Genomic DNA, 21,053 nt, shown 5'->3' on the forward strand with positions numbered 1-21,053 from the left:
CATCACCTAACCTCTGCCCCACTCCATGACTTCTAATAGCAGCAGTGTCCTTCCATCCTTACCTCACACCTTTTCCACTGCTCTATTGTTCCAGCCTTCACCTCCACCCACGACTTGCACTTTTTGGTAGACCTCGTCTCAAGTCTCTCTATCAGCCATGCGTGTATCAGGTTAACATCCCACGCTGCTTCACAGTTCCCTCATGCAAATTTCTCAACCTGATTGTCACCACAATCTTACTGTTGTAACCTTCTCATCTGGTTCAGTCTGTGGTGCAGCTGCCACAACAGGGATCTGAAGCAGTTCTAAGAAGCTGTGCTTTAGTGAAAAGGTCAGTAAAATGAACTGCCCTGAGGGTGCAAGGCAAGTATTCTGGCTGTAAGGGCCTGTGCTCACTAGGGAGGACTGGAATCTGCCTCAAAGATACTCAGCCCCAAGAAGATGCACAGGATCTCAGTGCTTGTGGGGAAAGATGGAGAAGGGAAGGATGCAACATAACTCAAACCTCTCTAGAAACCTGAGAATCTACATGGAGATGGGAAAGACAGAAAATGAGGCTTATAAAAGCAGCAGCTGCTGGGAAGTTTCAGAGAGCATTGTAACTGACTGGGCAGGAGAGAATAGAGCAGAATCACTGCCACAGAGTTTAACCAGCTCGGCTTTCTAGAAGAAATGATAGCTTAGAAGTAAATGGTGGCACAGAAATAATTTAAAGCATCACCATATTCAGCATGCAAAAAAAACCCCAGAAAATTCCTCTGTTCTGAACACACACACACACACACACACACACACACACAAAATGTTTTTTTTAAAGAAAAAATGGTTTAACTCATTTTTGTACCATGAGAGTTGGCAACTACCAAAATCCTAAAAGACCACATCATATTACTAAAGGCCCTTTGCCTTTTCCATACTAATGTGGAACAGGGCAGGAGGTTTTATGATTTTGACCAAGGCAACAAAAAGTAAATTATTTAAAGTACGTATGAACCTTCAACCAATGCAGTTCTTTAAAACTGCGATCTCTGGGTTTCCCATTCCTATTTTCTTTCCATCTTCCAAATTTGTATTCCCTACCCTGCACCAAGTTTTCAGAAATTATATTATCTTTACATAAAATATAACCTAGGGAATGGGAAGCATGTTAAGTGTTTTCTAAGAGTGTGTTTGGGATTAACCTTACGCAAAATCCAGAGACAAAAGCTGCTTATCTGGGCAAGATACTTTGACATCACTAGCAAGAAAATACCAGAGTAGCATAAATCAAGGCATAATCCCCATAAAAAAATATATGGGGTTTTCTTGTTTGGTTGGTTTTTCCCCCTACTGACATTTCAGAACAGTGCTTTCAAAAAAACCCTTTCTATTGTCAGATTAAAAGTCAGGGAAACTCCATTTCTCACCTATGTTTTTCCACATTTTATGTTCATAAGGATGTAACGAGTTGCTCTGCTGGATCAGAGCTTTAGTCTCTAAAGAGTTACATCTCTGCAACAACTACAAAATGCTTCACAACAAAAGAAAACTAAGGAAAGGAGAGGATTCTAGCATCTTCAGAAGGTTTCACACATCAAAACAGTTATAAAATTATCCCTTGAGCAATGGTACAAATCTTCAGGTTTACTTCAAAACACCGTAGCAGACAGAGACACAGTTTTCCATTTGCTCTTTTAATGAACTCCCCCCACTCTGACTGCTGTACGCCTGCTGTTCTTGTCTAAGTCAACTCTCCTTGAGTCCTTCTTTCAGGCACTCCTAAACAGTAGCTCCCGAGGAGCACCTGCTTTGCGAGTGATTCAAGTGGAACTCCCACAGCAGGGTTATGTACAGAGGAGCCTGCTGGGCAACCAAGAGCCAAGGTCTGGAAGGAAGAGTGCAGGCACTGAGCAAATTACCACAGCTGGCACACCCACAAGCTGTGCTGGGCTGCTGCTGCCTGTCCATACCTGTCTCATCTCACAGTGGACTGTCAACAGATCCGTAAAGTCACTGTCACTGCCTGCCTCAACACCATTCCACAGCTCTTTCTCCATCACACTAAGGTATGTCCATGGTATGTGCCTTGCTGCACTTCGAACAGAGGAAGATTTGATACATGGCTCACAGGATCAGAAAAGCAGGCCAGAACTCCAGAGCTTTTAATTTAGGAACTGCAACTCCAGGTGCGGGGGGTAAGATGTCTACTGTGAGCTGAACAACTGATTCAGATAAACAAACAAAACCAGAGACCTTTCCTGCTTCTATTTTAGGATAAAAATACTTTGCTACCATTATTGCTCTAGAGTATTTTGTTGTTACACTTTCTAATGAGAGTGCAATGAACTGTCCAGAGAAGCATCACATCTCAAATTCTGAAAGAAAATAACATATTAGTGAATGAACTTTCAAAAAAATCATTTATGTAAAAGGATGTTCTATTTACAAAGGTCAATTTGCTCTTTAGGATAAGCATGACCACTAGCAGAAAAAAATATACATAAAAGACACACCTCATCTTTCAAATAGACATTTACAAATACTCTGCTTAAACCACTAGAAAAATTAAGACATTTGAAATCAAGAGTGCATTCTGCATGCAGTTAGGACAGAAATTACATTACTGGACTTCAGTGTGTCATTTCTTATCATGGTGAACAACACACACTTGAGCTTTTCTAAAACACCACAGCCTGGCTATTACCTTAGAATCTCAAAAGGAGGACATGGATCTCCATTAACAAGTTATTAGCTACTCTTCATTTTGCCATTAAAAAAGGACATCCTAATTGTCTTCTCAGTAGGAGGGTTTGGTCTTGTCCAACCTGGTGTCCTTTTCCCTGAGTTTCCCTGTAGTGTTTTGCTAGGATGATGGTTGGCTGGGTAGATGTACCAGTCCTTGGTGAGCACTCTTCCCATCACAAGGCAGAGTTCAGAAATTCCAGGAGCTGTGCACGGTTCCGGTCTCTCTGCAGAGCAGACAAACAGAGGCAGTGGTTGAACAGACCTGTACTCAGTGGAGCAAGGCCAAAGGTCCCTGGTTTCTTTGGGGTTTTCACATCACAAAGCAAGTGCCATTGACACTGCTGGGTCTAACCAGCTCCCAGTGGGGCATGGGTGCCCAGGGGAAGTGCCAGGCAATGGGCAATGGGGAGACAAGCTGTCACTATTCCATGAGACATTTCCTAAGTGGCTCCCTGCGGAGGCTCCACTGGCTTGTCATCATGCAGCTCACAGCCTGCCCAGAAGGGAACTCACAAGCACAACAGATGTTCCTCTCTGGTGCCTGAAGCAACGTTCACTGTACCCACAGCAAGTCCTGTGCTTTGGGAAGTATCTTTTCTTTTTCTATGCATAAACAGCAGCTTGCAGCATACCAGACCCCTGCATTTAGGTTCTTTCTTCACGTAAGAGATGGCCCAACCAGTCAATTCCAGTGTTTTTTATAAAAAATTATTGAATCCTTAAATATTGTAAGGAGTGGATGTTGTTCAATTCAACAAGACCATGGGCACCAATCAAAAAAGGACCAACGTCAAATATTTGACATCAAATACCATAACAAGCAGGTTACTGGAACAGAACTGGCAAGCATTCAGCATAATTTAACACACACTTCGGTGCCACAGAGAGAAAATAATGTGTTTTCAGTCAAATTTAACTCAGAATACTCAGGACTGCTTTGGTAGCTGTAGAATGAATTAGTAGGGCTGAATCAGAATCTGCCAAACTGGATACCTCAAGGAAGTAGCACTTCCTAATCAGTGCCAGAGCCCTCTACAGGTCACCCTAAGGTGTGGAAATTGTTGAAAAGAGTGAAGGTATTACTTAAGTGCTGAGTCCAAACATCCATAGCAATAGCACACACACGATTCGTGATACTTATTTCCCCGGGTATCTCAGCAAAAACATTTGACTGCTTTGAGAAAATGCAGGAGCATGTGGTCCTAATAATACTACTGGGGTTTTTAAAATTCCTCTCTAAATAAAGGCTAGTCTTGCATGTGTTAGAAAAACACAGTAAAGTAGCAATTACAACAACTGATCACAAGAGACTGAAAGATGAGTACAATTAAAACCAGTGTAACACAAAGCTACAAGCTGGCTAATGATCAGAGGCTGAAATTCTAAGGACCTGCACCAGCATCCTTTGGTTTATCTGCTCATGACTGAGTATTCCAAGCCCCCTCATAACATAAAACCTGCCAAAAGAATGAATTAAAATATCTCAGAAGGCATCACAGCCACACTAAAAGCTACACTCAGTTTACAACTCCTAACTGCAAGACCCACTCTTCTACAAAAACTACTATTAGAAAAATATTAAAAGATACAGTATTTTCTTCTTAGGGACGTTCAGACTCTTTAACTCTTACCTCTATATCTTCCTTAGTCTTCTTTATTTTCATCTTGATTTTCTTTCCAGTTATCATGCTGTAGTTTTCATTCTTCTTTTTGTTTTTGAAGAACTTAAATGAGATCACACATTAAAAGGACATAAGCTTTGTTCTGTAATATTACAAATCTTAAGTAAAATTAAAGACAATGATCTTTTATGCTTCCTGACTGTCCAAAACAACAGAGAGAGGTTTCTGTTGTTGATGACCAAACCGGTGCTCTTATTTTTTTGACATTTTTATGACAGGATGGATTAAATATGTAGATGAAAAAAACCCAGGGCTTCACACTCGGACAAGCATACCTTGGAAAGCTGGACAGGTCCTGTTTTCTCTTTCCTTTTCTTCTTTTCTTTCTTTTTCTTCATTCTGTTCTCCTTTTTCCTCTTCTACAAGAATAAGACATATGCTCTTATGCTTACAGACTAACAAGGGCAAAACCCCCACACCCACAAGGATCTCTCAAGGCCACTCAAGCCAAGACAGCTACTCCTGCTTGCCTTCACCACTTGCTGGACAGGGAGTAGCTGAAGTACACAGAAAGTAATGCAGCAGGGTTAGCAACCCTTGGGATTGTGAGGAACAGAAAAAGTCTGATTCCCCGTTCTCCCTCTTTTATGGTAACCCCAATATATAAAATCACTGAAAATGAAATAGAAAAATTACAACAGCAAGAACCCACCACTCGCTTCTCTCACTGACTGTAAATAATTTCTTCTGTCAAATTCTACAAAGTTATCAACATTCCCACTTCTCTTTTCTTCAGAGACTACTCTAAACTCCAGCTGGACCAGCAATGACTGGCAAAAGTAACTTTTAAATTATTTCTCTTTTTGTATAAAGTCAAGCACCCATTTATCAGTTCAGCTACCACAACCCTAAAAGCATGATTTAGATTTACACAGCCACAGACAAAAGCATTGTCTTACATGACATTTAAGGATATTGAAATATAAAGAACTATTTTCTGTTTGTTAACTACTTATTTCTCTCTGTAAACGTTTACCTTTTTGTTGTGTTTTTCTTTTTTCTTCTTCTTTGATTTAGACTTAGGAGAATCTAAAATTAAGGAAAAAAATAAACAACAAAATCAAACCCTGTAAGTTTAGCATTCTGAAAAAGGCATCTGTGTTACAGATGAGACAAACAGAAATGTGAAACATAGAAAGAAAATGCTTTAATTCAGCTATATATATTGACACAGATTGAACTAACCAAGAGAAACAAAACACATTAAGTTACTGCCACTTACTGGACTAACATGGAAAGTGAAAATACCTGATTTACTGATTCTGCAGATGTGCTGGCTTCATGTGAGTCCTCAACATTAAATGCTTGAAATGTTAAGACCAAAGTAGGACTAAACCAAAGTAGGACCACAACTCTGGTCTAGATAGACTAGTGAAGTAAGAAAAGATCTGTGTTTTGAAAATGTAATGAATAGAGGGGCTTAAATATATACAGCATACTGCTACCAAGTAACATTTATTTGAATGGCAGTTTCTCTTTTGAAGGAATTTAACACAAGGACATTGCAAACTGTGTGTGAACTGGCACCTTTACACACAGTGGGGGGAGGGTTATGAGAGAAACACCCTGAACAAGCAGCACTGGTATTCTACACTGTCACTCTGTGGTGGTTTCGCCACATTTAAAACAAGCTTTAAATGCCTTCAGGGGTGCTGTCGAAACTGGAAAATATTAAGTGCAAGTGGAGGTCGCTTACCTCTACTACTACTGGAAGAAGATGACCTTGAGGATGACTGTGACGAGGAGGAAGAGGTGGATGTACTGCTAGAAGATGATGTAGATGAAACAGATGAGGATCTGCTTCTGCTGCGCTTTCGTTTCCTTTTTTCTTTTCCTTAGGGCAACACAAGTCAACACTGACAAGCCTGCTAGTAACTGTGGCCTACAGAAATGACTCTTAGCAGAATTTAAACACAATAAACCTCTGGTTTGAGGGGTTGTTGTGTTTTTCCCCACTCTTCCAGTGTGCCATGGTCTAGTGCCATCAGCAAGTGACCAAACCCGGTAAGTGACACAGAGGGATGACACACAAACACACACCACAGAACAGCAACAGATCACAGCGCCTACCTCGGGCCTTCAGCCCTTCTTCTGAGGCTGCACACACCGTCCTACTTTTTTCATCCTCCCTGTTATCCATATCTAGTCAGAGGCAAAAGTACATTCAATAACATCATTTCCAAAGGACTTTGGGAGCGAGGGAAAAAAAAGGGCAGGGCAGAAACAGAGGAAACGAGCGAGCACGCCTGAGGCAGCGCCCTGGAATCACAGGGTGGGACAGCTGGAAGGGACCACAGAGGGGCACCCGGTCCAACCTCCACGCTCCAGCAGGCTCATCCCGGAGCACATGGCACAGGATCACATTCCCGTCCTACGACACGGCACCACATTGCGTGGGGAGAGCACCTTCAGGCTCATCCCCTCGCACCAGGAACGGGAGGCCAGACCCGCGTTTGGGCGCCGCTAGCGCAGACGCCAGGGGGGTTTTATCCCCACACCTACGTGTCGGGCTGTCGGTGGATCACGGATCCCGCCCACGGCCCGCCCACGGCCCTCAGCGGTCAGAGGGCCCCGCGCCCCGGCCCGGCCGCCCCAGCGCCCCCGACCCACCCGCGCTGGGGCCGCGGCCGCCCCGGCTCCGCCGCCCCTGGGCCGGCACCGCCCGCGAGCCGGAAGGGCTGGGGCCGCCCGGCGCCGCTTCCTGCCCTCCCTCACGGCAGCGCGGGCACACGGAGCGCAGCGCGCCGGGCACAGCGCCCGCCGACGCTCGGGGCTTTGCCCTGCCGCGTGTCCCCGCCCCCGCTGTAAAATACCGGCGTCCCAAGCACTCAGTAGTCACGGGATACTGGAACAGTTCCTGTTCCTGCTCTGAACCGAAACAAATCCGAGCCCGCCCCAAGCAGAAATTACCATCGCAGTGCATCCCCAGACCTCGAGGACATGCATCTGATCTAGTTTAGGATTTACGGAACCTGCATCTGCGGCTGCTTTACGATATTCAACTGCAAACCAAAATATCCATGAAGCACATTGGTTTTTAATCTAAAGCAGTGTTGGTTTGTTTGTTGTTTGGTTTTCTGTTTTGTTGTTGTTTTTAATTCGTGTAAACAAATACCAGTACTCCACATTCTTAAAAGTCTGCTTAAATCCAGCCAAAAGGAATGTAGGGCACAGTCACTCCAGAAGGGTGATAAAATTATTTATTCTTACATTAGTTTATGTACACAGTAAAGACATTCATCTAGAAAAATGCCTCTATTGTAGTAAGAGATATTTAAACTACAAACTATCAATAAATACATTAGAAACATACCGTACACTGATGTAGAAATACCCTATGCTCTTTTGGTTACTTATCCAGTACAGTATTATTGAAAAGTTTTTTGGTATTCTTCATGCAACATCAAAATTCTTCCTAACACTTCATGCTATACAACATTTTTTTCTTTATTAGGAATGAGATGAAATTTAAAACCCTGTTTCAAGTAGTAAAAAAATCACTGAAAATTTTAACATAAATCTCTCAATTTCTGTACTAAAAAGAACCAATTTAAAGAAGGTTGTCTTTAAAAAAATTAATTTTCTCAATAAATTCTTTATAAAACAGGCAGTATTTCAAAAGGGATGTCTCCATCACCCAGGATGAATTTGTGCTTCAAAATTTTAAAAGGAATATTCATGGCAAAAACCTAAACCCAACCAGTAGGTAGAGGAGAGATTGCAGTACGAACTGCCTAAAACCAAACATGCTTTCAAAATCTATCTAGGAAAACACTAAACACTTATCCACGTCACTATGCCATCACCTACTCTAACAATTAGAAATGGAGTTTTAATAATACTTAGCTCTTCTCATGCTCAAACTTCTTCACAAACATTTAAATAACCCTAACACTTCTGCAAGTATTATTATCCCCATTTTACACTTGGGGTGGTGGAGGTGGAGAGGGCTGGGAATTTGCCAGGATACAGACCACACACATCCCTTTCATCTTGCCTCCCTCACTTGTCCGAGCTCTTAATCACTTTCTGTATTTTACACTCAGTGTACTGGAGAGTCCCAGGACACACAGGTGGTACATTCCCATCAGTTATTAGTGGTTATTATGCAAGTTGTGTCACTTTGAAAGTTACATGACAAATATTGAAGTAGTAATCGACACGAAATCCAGGCTCAGGGCTGATGTCACAGAATGCCACCCCACTGTCAAAACAAGCCTGCTCTTTCTGTAACCAGGTCTTACGCCTAATTTGTTCTGTTTTACAGCTAAAATAGCTCTTGAGGTCAATGGTGGTGGTACAAGAATAAAATTTGTTTCTCACAATCTGTCCCCGGGAACATGGAAAGCCCCTGTGGTGGCTCAGTACGTCCTGACATTGTAAACCAAAAAGGGACTTCTAGATCAAAACAAAGATTTCACATGTGCCAACCCACCATGAGGTACAGATTACTAAGGTCTCTTCCCCTCCACCCCTGAGTTAGAAAATACATCTGAATTATGTCCTGAAAACCATGTGGGAAAGTAAATGTCTAGCAATACGATTGCAGATACAAAATAAAGTATTTTGCCTTCATCTTAGTATCAATCCCTGAATTATTTAGGTTGATATCAACAGGAACCGCATTTTTCATTTTGCCACGTTTGCCCTGCTGAATTTTCTATCTTACATTTTTCAGTCTGTGCCCTGTTTTGATTTTTATCCTGCCTAGTTTACTCTTACTCTAAACCCAGCTTAGTTTCTTGCTGTCTCTTGATAAGCTTTGGAGCAACGGATAATGCCATGGTGTTTCCCTACCTGACCTGTAAGAGATGAGAGACGCAAAATTCTGCCACTTGTAATAGCAAAATGACTGAGTATGCAAAATTATACCCTCTTACAGGCACCCAAAGGGCTTTAAAAAGGCACATGTATTCTGTTCCTCAGTGCCTGATCTTGGTGGTTTTAGTGCGTCTCCAGTAAACCCTGTACAATGCACACATTTGCCTTCCAGTATGGAAAGAACTTGGAATAAAAAGTAAGGTCTTCAGACATCACTGTCAGCAGCTGTGTCATCCTTTAACAAACACTAGAGCTGCACTGATAGTGAAAATTGGGTTCTTACAGCAACCTCCCTCCCTAATCCATTTTCCCCCTTCCCCAGACATCTAGGAGAGAGGAAAAGTGCATGTTACGTGAGCTATTCCCCAAGCTCTTCCTGCCTTTTGTAGAGCTGGTAGGCCAGAAAACATCTATTTTGCACAGATGTGGAAGCAAAACAACAGGAGTTTTGCCCCTCTTCCACAAGTGCAGCTGAGAGCTGGCAGGCTGCCCAAGTGCCCTGCCTCTGGCCATGTCCTGAGGGGTGAGAAGCACCTGCAGCTTTTGGCTTCAGATGGGGACTGTGGATGTTTACCACCAATGGAAACCAGTCCCAAGGCACTAGGCAGGAATTGAAAGGACACAAGGAAGCTGTTGTGACTTGGGGGTACCCTGTACAGCTGATAAAACAGGCTACAAAAGTAAGAGGCATTGGCTCCTTCCTCTGGGCTTTCTGGAAAAACACAGTTCAAACAAATAAAAAAGATGCAAGATACTTGCCAAATGTTTTCCCTGCCTAACCAAAGCCATTCTCCCTGCTTCAAAAAATCCAGGAGATGGAGGGATCAAGACACATTGATTTGAATTTGCTGATGTTGAAATGTTTCCATTGCACACAGATGAAATGCACTTGCACATTTGGGCATGGCTTCACTTCTCTGTGAGGGAGAGGAGCCCATAGGCCTGCCTGGGCTCCAGGGAGTTTACTGGAGGAGTTCCATCTCCAAACGCCAGTCTGGTGATGGGAGCCAAGCATTCCCCCCAGCCTGGACCGAACCAATCTGGATCAAATGCCTCCCTTCATCAGACTGGACTTCTAGCTGCCTTAAAAATGCAGTCTTGAAAAAAAGGTTAGAAAAGGAAAGGCCCATGCTTTGGCAATTCATTATCTGTCCTGTAAATCCAAAGCTGTGAAACATTCTCAGTAGCTTGACTGGTGGCAATTCACTATCGTAGGGCTGGTGTTCACCACAAAAGCAGTTCCTCATGGTTACAGAAGTCATACTGATCGGGCACGCTTTTCACAATTCCTCCAGATCAGTTAGATCCACAACCACTTTCAAAAAGAGAGTGTCATCTCTGATGTAGGTGTTCTTTGTGTTCTCCAGGACCGAGTGCGGCACAAAGCGCGGACAGCCGGAGGCGATATTCATTTCTCCATCCGGCCTTTTGAAACTGCTGCTGTTGGGGTCAGCTCTAAAGACTTCCACGATGTGATTTTTTTTCCCACTTTGGTCCAAAAGCATAAGTGTAACTTTCTGCTTGAAAGGCCACAGGAGCAGCGAGTCAAACTCGCCCCTCATGACCACGAAGTAGAGGGAGATGTGCGTTCCCTTTCCCGAGCCGTCCCCGTTCAGGTAGGCTCTCGCACACAACCTGTACCCGCAGCGGCTGGTGTAGAAGGGCTGGCTGGCTATGGACAGCACACGGCCTTCCACTGCCTCTTTCTTCTTCATCTTGTAGTCCGTGATTTTCCAGATTAATTTCCCATTGTAGCACGTGCCTTCCAGAAGCTTAAATCGTTCTTCATTTTTATTGAGCTGTGCTTTGTGAATATTGATCTGGAGATCATGTTTGCTGGACTGATCTTCCAAAACAACTGAGAGAAGAGGGGAAAAAAAGAAATAGAAAAAAAAAAAAGAGAAAGACATTTGGTAAAATAAAAGCATCAGAGCCCTGGATAAAATGAGCACCCAGACTCAAGCTGGCAAAACTCATCTACCCAAGCCTGAGTACAGGCTCTGAACTACAGCTGCTAACTTTTTAAAACCGTAATTACAGCTGGTAGCTGAATAAGAAAAACTGGCAGCTATAAACCATGAATGCCTGAATAGCACCATGGTCTCCATCACAGTGCAGGAGCCAGACCAAGGCCAGCTCTGTGGCCCTGCAGTGCCACAGGAGTTCAGGAGACGTTGTGTAGTAGGGAAAGGTGGGAGAACACTGCACACACCATCACAGTTTGGTCTCAGAATGCAAGAAGAAAGCCCTTTGTACTGAAGAGCTACAGCTGACTGAGTGTAGCACCAGAGTCTCTCGTTAGCCACCAGTAAATGAGCAAACCCCCGCTACCTGTGCAGGAAAGTGCCAACGTACCCAAGCGCTGGTCGTACGTCTCCATCAGGGCAATCTTCTGTTTCACGTTTTCAATTGTGTCAAACAGGGGCCGCAGGTCTAATTTACTTTGCTGCTGGTTTGCCATCTGTATTAGCTGTTTCACTTGTGATTCCAGGCGTGCAGACTTATCCAGGTGACTGGCCAGAGCCTTTCCAGTTCATGCCATTGGAAGAGGGTGGGAAGTAGAGACAAGAGATATCCATAAAATCAGCTATTTGCTTTGAATTAAGATAATGAAGTCTTTAGCATATCAGCAGTATCAATGATATGATGCATTCAAAGTGCTCTGCTGGCTTAGGAATTTATCCCAGTGCTCCTTCATGATTAATTCAGCACATTTACAGACTGAGAAGCGATCCGTCATTCAGACCCAATTCACACTGCATCACTACATTCAACTCAGTATTCAAATTTACACCTGCACATTTGCCATGGGCATCTGACCATGAGGATTTGTACAATGCTTTTTGCCCAGATCATGTATCCAAACTTCTGTATCCATTAAAATGAAAAGACAATGCCGTACTGTAAAAAAATGAGAAGGTCTTGAGGAGATTTGTTATTGCTGTGCTATTAATGACAACTATTACTGGAGAAACATATTTCAGGATACAAGAAAGCAATTGGTAAAAAAGGTAAAATCAATGTCTCACCTGACTGCTTACCATCAAGCTGCTGTTGTTACCAAACAGTTGTGTATACTGTCTGAATTCTTTCTCACACTTCTTAATGGCATCTGCTAGCTGCTGGATTTTAATCTCTTTACATTCCAGGCTCTTATACAGGTCAGATATCTACAGATGGAAAAATCAGAGTATAAATGCTAAGGAACACCAAAACATACAATGAAGAAATTATAAAATATGTGACTATATAAGAGAGAATGGAAAAGTTTACAATGCAAATCCTCTAACTGAGCTAGACAAAGCACTCCTTAATTCACTATTTGTGGATAAGCACTGGCAAGAATTGAACGTAAGGTATCAGACTCTTGAATAGATCTGTGTGGCTACAGGTGAAAAGAGGCTCCTATCTCTCATTTCCATCATGATGATCCATTCAGCTCTACAGTGGGGTAATACATACTTACATGCACACGTGCATGTGTGTTTCTGCGCGTATGTATACAGATTTTTTTCCTCTACGGAAGTCTAACCAGCCGAAGAGATGAGTCAGTGAGGGATACACTCTTCAAAACCAAGTTACAGCACTTTGGGATGCTTATTTCTTGCATAAACAAGCAAAGAGTAAGTTCACTATCAGCTTGGATGCATTCAGTTTAGCAGGACTGGGCCTACACCCAGTGTCACCTGCTGGGAGCCAAAGAAGTGATCATGAGCAGAAAGATGCTTGCAGCTGGTTCTGGTGTCCTCTGTGCTGCCTCCACACAGAGCAGGTAACCTGGCCAGTCAATGAAACTTTAAAATACTTTATCTCTAAACGTCATATGCAGTGTAAGGCAGAGACTGAAAGCAAATGAGGTGAGCAATGGCAAGGAGCCTCCCACTGTGCCTAGTGGAGAATGTATGTGCCTGGGCACAGAGAGCTTTCCCTGTAATTGACTGACTTCTCTAGAAGAGCTTATGCTGTCTTCTGAGGTGTGAAAAGACCATAAAAACAGTCTTTTAAAATGTAGCTGAGCTAAACCAGGCAACAAATGTAGACTCTCATATCATCCTCTAACAAGTCAAGAACTGCTGAAGAGTGCTTATTAAATATGACTTACCTGTTCTTCCAACCGGGAGTTCTTGTCTAAAATCTGCAGCATGTGTTCCCTCAGGGCACTGTTTTCATGTTCAGCAAGTTTCCCTCTTTTAACCTTAGTGAGGCAGAGGGGGGAAGTGAAAAAATAAAATAGTAAGATAAGCAGATTTTTGAAGCTGTCAGTAAAAAATTTAGTAATGCAAACATTCAAAATGTCTCCTTTATGCCTTGAAAGTGAGGGAAAGGCAGTCCTGATTTTCTAGGATGGCATCTTAACCAACAGCAGAAATGGCTGTGAAAGAACATCAACTATTTATTTTAATTATTGTGCTTGGTTTGGGAGACCGAGTCCAGTCCTGGTGCAGACAAAGATCTGTAAAACAGTACCTTTACATGACAGCCGTACTGCTTATACGGGCAGTCCACTTCTGCCTCAGGACACACAGCATGGTGCTTTTCGATCTGCACAAAGAAGGTTGTGATTAAATAATTACTTGGTAATTTGAAGCACTAATGAAATCTAAATGCCTGCACAAAGGGTGAATAAAGGCCACTGTCGTGACACCACCAATCACCTAAACAGGAAAATGAGTATTCAGAATCAATAAGCATGCCAGGTATTTTTCCATTCTGCAAAACACCAATGGCTTGCAGTGACAGAATAATCCACTTAAAAGATGGGAGATATATCCCTTTTAGGATCAAACAAACGAAACACTTAGAGCAATGAAATTTTATTGGCACAGGCAAATGTGGTCTGCAACACTGCTTTCAGTTTTCATAAACATGTGTGATCTGCTGAATTGCAATATGTGAAAAAAAATAATTGTACCTCTTTTTTCAGAATTATTTGTGAACAGTTTTGGAGACAAGGCACAGGATAATCAGGACAATCATTTTTCTCATGATTCTGAAGAAAAAGGAACAGAACAAGGCAATGGTTTTATTTTTTTAAAGTAGTATATGCAGAGGAAGCTATGCAAAAAGAAATCCCAAACATACAAATGCAAGCCACATATCACCTTGGTGTTCGTAAGAGAGCATCAATAATTGGTATTATTTAAAGCACAGTTATTATACTGTCACCTTCAGCTACTCAGCCAAATTTTGTTTCAGGTGTTAAGTGCCACTGCAATGCTGGAAACTTTTCACTCAGCAGTATCAAGGGGAAACAGGTGCTATGGACTCCTGGGAATGCTTCATAATCTTACCTTTATGTTAATTAACACCACATATGTATTACAGTACTGGCACATCTCTTCTCGGAATTTACAGTGCTGGCTCAAGTGCTCTTTCAAGTCTTTGCGAAGAATTTGATCTGGACATCCATCATTAGTGCACTGCATGCTTTGAAACAAACACTGCTGGAGATGCTCCTGCAACACACACCAGCAGATTAAATGCCAAATGGCCAGTGTGACCTGGGACGTTTCCTTGAATCAACAATCACCTAAACATTCAGAATATGAATGGACACTAATTTACTAAGGCTACATAAAGCAAATGATTCTTATTTAAAAAAGAAAAAACCCTAAGGCAAAGCTGGAACAAGCTAACAGCTGTAATATTTGCTACTTACAGTGTATAGCTGTCATAACCTTTGTACTTAAACCACATTGCAACAATAACTCTGAAGAAAATCATGGGAATTTAGCTGATCATAAATACATAGGGCTGCCATGAAAATCAGAGGCTTCAAAATTTCATCAAGCAAACCAACCTGATATCGTCCCAGAATTACTTTTGAATTGCAGTCAGGAAAGTTTTTGCAGAACACATGCAAGTTGAGAACTTCCCTTTTACAGCAGTTGTCTTTGAATACCTGTAAAGGAAGCAAACCAGCCTTAATATGCAGTCACATGGTAATACTGTCCCTGCCCGGCTCCGTGGGGTCCCGTGTGCACCCACAGACGCACGGGTGGGTTCAGTGTTACAGTCGGTAGCAAAGAGTCGAGAAGGGCACTTGCGTGCGTTCCGGCAGGAGCATTTATTGCTGCTACACTGTCAAAGGGTGCAGAGGCAAATACCAACACGATCCCGAAACACAGTTTTACCCGGGGACGGGGAAAAGGCAGGACCAGGGAGCGGGGACCAATGGGGAAGCTCTGGGGGAGTGACGAGGGGTAGAGGCTCACAGCCAACCGGGGAATCCAAACTGGGATAGAGTAACATAACAGAACAAGCATCCTGGGAGAAGCCTTTCTGGTCACCCTAACAAAGTGGTTCTTGTGGTGCTGGGGACTTGTCTTACTGAGAACTCTCTGTCCCTTGTAATGTATGTTCACTGGCCACCACAACAAGGGATATTACTTATAATATAAAAGAACAATACATCGCTACAGATCTTCTGAGTGTTCAAGTGTAGACTCCATAATCATGAGTATGGCTCTTAATAATTAATGTTGAAAATTTGTATTAAAACTATAAATTAAACCATTTCTGAAATTTGTTTTGTAGGGGTTTTTTTCCCCCCACATAGTTATTCCACAGATGCTGATCCATCCCCACAGCCAGCAGGACTAGTAGCACAGGAGCTGTATAACCACTGCCAGAGCCTGCCTGTATCTAGAGGAAAGCAACTGGAGCTAATATGCCCCAAAAGCCAAACCAGCTCTGTGCATGCTCCACTATGTTCAAGTGCCTTTGGGATGGAGGCAGTGCTGAGATATCCTTTCTGCCACCTCTGAGAAGCAGGACCGTTCTCAGCTGTATATGCAGAAGCAAACGAAGCCCCCAGAGCAAACTCTCTGTCTTATAGAGATCTTCCTGCATTGTTGCCATCAAAATTTGCAAGAAGTAGAAGATGGCAAATGAAAACCAAAAATCCTGTGGACAGTCTGATTACAATTTCCAATCAGGAGTAGGAGAGAGAGGAAGGAGACATTTTATTTCCCTGGAAAATATCTGGCAGGACCAAGTATACAGTACACTTTCAAGTCTTGGAATATAAATAAGGACAAATGAATCCATTATAAAACAAAACAACCAAAACCAACAATAGCTTGCAAAATAAAAAGGATTAACTTATTTTTTTCTCTAAAAGTTACCCAAAAGTAAATTAAATCTTCAGGGCTAATAAGAGCTAATGCAGATAGTCAAGACAGCAAATTACAGCCAAGTGAAAACAAAGACAATCAGATAAACAAGATATCCTAGCAAGATAGGGCATTAAAAAAGCAAGTCAATAAAATCTCCATAAAAAGCCAGACATCTGGTGACTTGAGAGGATTTAAAGCTTTGTGAAATTCTTCAACACTTTACTGGAAATAACAGAAGACTAAAATGAAATAACTTTAGAACATGAAGTATAAAATGAAGCTTTAGCTAGACAGCCATAATTTCTTTCTGGGAAAGGATCACTGAGTACACTGCTTCCTTTAGCATCATTTCAGAGACAGAAAAACTGCTCTGCTCTGAGGACTAAAAGCCACCTTGTTCTCAGCTGTCTTGCCTTTCCCATGTAAATGCTGAGTGCTGAAATAAAGCTATAGCCACTTACCTCATGCATTTTTATTGTTTCTTTGTCGACAGGACAGGTGGGTACTGCATTTAACTCTCTAGATCAAAAGAAGAGTCGTGTTAACCCACAGGAAATTCAATTTATTTTATGAAATTGGGCTATGCTATAATCTGACTCTGACAGAAGTCAGCAGTAGATACCATAAAAACAAAAAAAAAGTCCTTTGAAAACACTTTTATCCAGCAACTACACAGCCAAATTCTGCCCAGAGCTTAGAGAGGACATAAAGCGGCAACCGTGAATATGTAACAGAAAGCAGAGTTTGTCCTAAGAGTGTTCAATGGTAAAAACCACAAGATGTGTTTTAATTAAGAGGACTTAGTCACTCTCTGGCCAGCTGCAGCTCACAGATGTCGTATCTCAAAAAATCTCATTGTGCGCTTTAAACCCAGCCCTTGCCTAGAAGAACCAGTGCCCTCCTTGCTACACCAGTAAAAGAAGACCTAATGACTCCTTTCTTAAAAGGCTTCCAGAAATCCTGTGATAGGGTGCAGGAAAACATTCATTGAGGCAGTGCAAAAGGGAGCAACACAGAGACAAAGCAGCAAACGTGAAGCATCTAAAATTCACAAAAGTTAATTAGTGACATCCATCCATGTAAAGAGGCTCCTCTGCAGCCTTTTCAGGAGAAATCCTGCCTTCAGGTACACCAAACAGTCCATAATGTATTCCCAGACAGGTCTGGGGGGTAAACTCATTTGTACCAAGCAGAGGGATGCCAGCAGCCTTGTGATCTAACTGCAGTATCAGATAATATTAACATCAGTTTTATAATTCTGCTAAATTCAGAGGAATTATGCAGAAGCAAATGAACACAGCCTAATCTAACCACCAGCACCAACACCGTGAGACATCAATGCAGCAAATTCCTCTGAAGAGCACAATGGCAGGCAGTCAGACCACAGCAGCATCTTGCACAGCAGTGTATCAGCTTACATCAATAGTTTCTTTACGCTGACTTCCCTGCGGTTCACCAGCACCGGGTTAGAGACACCTTTAAAACACTGAGCACGCAGTCACTGGGTTCAACAGAGTCCTTCCATTGACTCCTTCAGCCTCTTACTGGGTTGGTAATATTATTATGGCACCCACTGCTCATTTATAGATGATGTGGGCTGGTTTTTTTAGGAAAGAGAACAAGGGGAGCTTGCGGGCATGGGAGGAGTCTGCTCTCACCTCAGAGCAAGAATGCACTGCTGGCAGAAGCGGTGGCCGCATCCCGTCTGGTGGGGGTTGTGCAGGACCAGGTGGCAGTAGGCGCACTTGTAGCGCTCCTCCAGGCTTTCCACAAACTTGTAGTCGGTGTCGGGCTCGAAGTCCAGAGAGTTGGTGCTGGCAGAGTTCTGGCGCGTGAAGATGCCCGAGAGAGCAGCGGGTTCGTCACAGGCCATGGGAGCTGTACTGGGAAGCGAAGCAGACACAGGGAGAAGCTCTTCAAATACTCCCTGGCAGCCACTCGGCCTCGGCTACCGCTTGCAGCAGGTTGCTGCTGGCAGGAGGGCTCTCATCTGCAGGGGGGAGACAGGTTTCAGAGGGAAATGTGGTGCCAGCTACGGAAGAACAACAAAATGCTCACAGAACCACAAAATGAAGATTACACAACAAGCATCAAAGCACACTTCTTTGGAAAAGAGCTTCACCTGAAAATTATTCCACAGAATTGAGATTTTTATGGTTTGGTTGGGTTTTGATTTTTTAAAATTTTCTTGCAGCAGTTCTTAGTCTCAAGAAAAACTACAAGAGTCACAGACACAGCTGGGGAAAGCAGAATCCAAGTCTTGGCCTTAATGTTCACCAGGAAAGTCTCCACCTAAAGTAGAGCCCACCCACATGAATTTAGAAGTTCACTGCACTGGTTCAAGCAGGAGATGGCTTTGTGGTTCACAGCAAGGAGCATACAAAAAAAAAAAAAGGCAGCAGGGGGATTTTACCTTCAGTTTAGGTGTTACAGGAGTTGAAGCCTCTTAACTTGACATCTTTCTTTTTCCTGTTGATCATTCATTTATAGCAGTATACTCTGATCTCACTTAATTATGTGCAAGTTTTTGGCTGTATTAATTCTGTCTGAAAGAAGTGATGGAAAAAAAAGGAAGAAAAGCAAGGCTGCAATCAGAAGTGTGATGTAAGTTTTTCTTTCAACCTACTGTAACTCATACACAGCATAGTAATGCAACGTTACTTTTCCAGTAGGAAAAACCATCAATATTTGTTCCAAGCCCTAAGTCACAAACCTTGAGATTTGCCACCAGTCCCTCAACCTTGCAGTTGCTTTTTTTTGCAAGTAGCTCAAGACCTAGAGCCACTCTGGTTGGCATTTCTTGCAGCTTTGCACTCAGAAGATGTTTTCCTTACAGGATTGTACAGCTCCCAGATCATTTCATGAGGGAAGTGCTCAGTTTTCCAGTCGTGCTGTGGGATGCTATTTCTCCTCTGTGTGCACCACCCACCCTGTCAGTCACTGGTGTCACTCTTACTGGCATCAACACCTCTCTGAGAGCTCTCACTCATCTCCCGTAAGGTTACCAAGGGCATTTGCTGCTTTTGGAGGGAAGCAGGGCCAGCACATCACCATTAACAACCTTGTGTCTGGCATGAAACAGCGTGCCCAGCACTGACATTCTGCCCTCCCTCCCTGCAGCAACAGCCCACGAAAGCAGCAATTAGTGAGCTGCCACAGAGCACCTCGGGCTTCAGAGAGCCACATCCATTTTCCTTTCTACTTTAGCAATCCATCCTGGGCAAGGAAATCCAGCGGACAGATAATGTGCCTGATTCAAAAACACGCCAAAGCACTTAACCAATTAAAATGTATTCCACAGCCAACATTTAAGTGCTCCTGTAACTCAGCACCCTCGTTAGTGGTTGTACACAGTATTCACCTCCCCAGCTTGTGAGAGTCTCCTTGCCTTTCACCAGGCTGAATGTCTGACATACTCCAGCACACCTGATCATCTAACATTGGTAGCCCTCAGGAATATGAGCCCTAATCATATTCCAGCCATCAAGACTTATTATTCCAACAGGAGTTTGCAAATTACCCTGTTTGATCCCTCCAAATAAACAGCCTTCTGCTTCAAACCAGACATGGTTGTCCATTTTCTCCTTTCATTTTTAAACAGCTGATCTTTCCTCCTCTGAAAATGGGGTTCCCGATTCCCTGACACCTAATAAGGAGCAATTCTATTTTCCTCACGTCGACCAGGGATGCCAAAATACAGCCTGAGGGATTACCAGTCTCATGTCTGGGCTGCCTCAGTAGCAGATGCCAGCAGCAGAGTGTGCTTGCTGCTTCTAAGGCAGATGGAGAGCTGTCACCATTAATTTCCAGAGCATGGACCACCTACAGGATGAACTGCCTAAGAACTCACTCTGCCATCGGTTGGTGACACCTCTGAAGCAAGTTTCCTTCCTCTCTCTTATTACTGCTCTTTCTCCCATTTACTTGGCATCCAGTCTCCCCAGTCCTATTATGCTCCAGCATTTACATCATCTGATGGTATGGTTTGGCAAGCTAATGTGTAAAAACACACTAAAATAAAACCAACAACAACTACAACAACAGCTTCTGTGTTTTACCCATTTTGCCTTTAGGGATCTTCCTTAACTCCAGAAACTCCAGCTGGGGTGAGAAGTTTTAGGCAAAAAAGTTATGGGACACATTAAAAAGAAACACAGTCATCAGCCCAAAATCCTATCCAGTAACTCCTCCAGAGCTCTCACTGCTCATTAAATCAACCAAAATCACTCCCATTTCTTTCTGCAAGGAGCACTCTGCTGTGGTACAACACCTTCCAACTCTCTTGCTGAAATGAGAGCCTGTATCTCCTTAAACACCTTCATAATGCACCCCACCCAGATCCCACTCCTAAAAATGGAGACTCTTGGCATCTCCATGAAAGCACCTCCTCCACCTCAGCATTGCCCAGGATGGTACTGCACAGCTGAGGACATCTCAGGGCACAGGAAAGAGCACCCCAGGTGAAAGGGAAGGCTGCCTGCTCAGAGGGCAGAGCAGAAACCTCTGGGTGCCCAGAAGATCAGGGAGATCACCGCTGCTGCCAGCCTTGCAGGAGCTTTACTGCAGCATTTGCAGCTGTTCTGCTGGAAGAAATGGGCTGCCCCAGGAGGGGGCCTGTGGATGGCAATCCTTTGCCCAAGCTGGAGAGATGCCCGTGTAAATCAGCTGGAGAGACTCAGAGGAGCTGAGAAACAGCAGCCCTGTGCCA

The 21,053-nt window shown here is 43.2% G+C and overlaps 2 protein-coding genes across 2 annotated transcripts; both read right to left on the reverse strand.

Moving 5' to 3' along the window:
- Positions 1 to 271: 271 nt before the first annotated feature.
- Positions 272 to 7,329, reverse strand: LOC309570102 (uncharacterized protein; the record flags this gene model as incomplete). Its single annotated transcript, XM_082276729.1, has 7 exons — positions 272 to 2,948; positions 4,356 to 4,448; positions 4,682 to 4,765; positions 5,383 to 5,435; positions 6,103 to 6,240; positions 6,477 to 6,548; positions 7,017 to 7,329. The coding sequence occupies 7 exons, from the start codon at positions 7,327 to 7,329 to the stop codon at positions 2,898 to 2,900; spliced, it is 804 nt and encodes a 267-aa protein (XP_082132855.1). The 3' UTR covers positions 272 to 2,897.
- A 3,178-nt stretch (positions 7,330 to 10,507) lies between these two features.
- TRAF5 (TNF receptor associated factor 5) lies at positions 10,508 to 18,218 on the reverse strand (the record flags this gene model as incomplete). The annotated part of the gene is made up of 10 exons (XM_082303041.1): positions 10,508 to 11,085; positions 11,583 to 11,751; positions 12,257 to 12,397; positions 13,330 to 13,422; positions 13,695 to 13,769; positions 14,140 to 14,217; positions 14,519 to 14,683; positions 15,028 to 15,129; positions 16,807 to 16,864; positions 18,004 to 18,218. 10 exons carry the CDS (start codon positions 18,216 to 18,218, stop codon positions 10,508 to 10,510), a joined length of 1,674 nt encoding a protein of 557 aa, XP_082159167.1.
- Between the last annotated feature and the right edge of the window lie 2,835 nt (positions 18,219 to 21,053).

The sequence above is a fragment of the Coloeus monedula genome, assembly GCF_965178545.1.
Source record: "Coloeus monedula genome assembly, chromosome: 2".
Taxonomy (NCBI): Eukaryota; Metazoa; Chordata; class Aves; order Passeriformes; family Corvidae; genus Coloeus; species Coloeus monedula.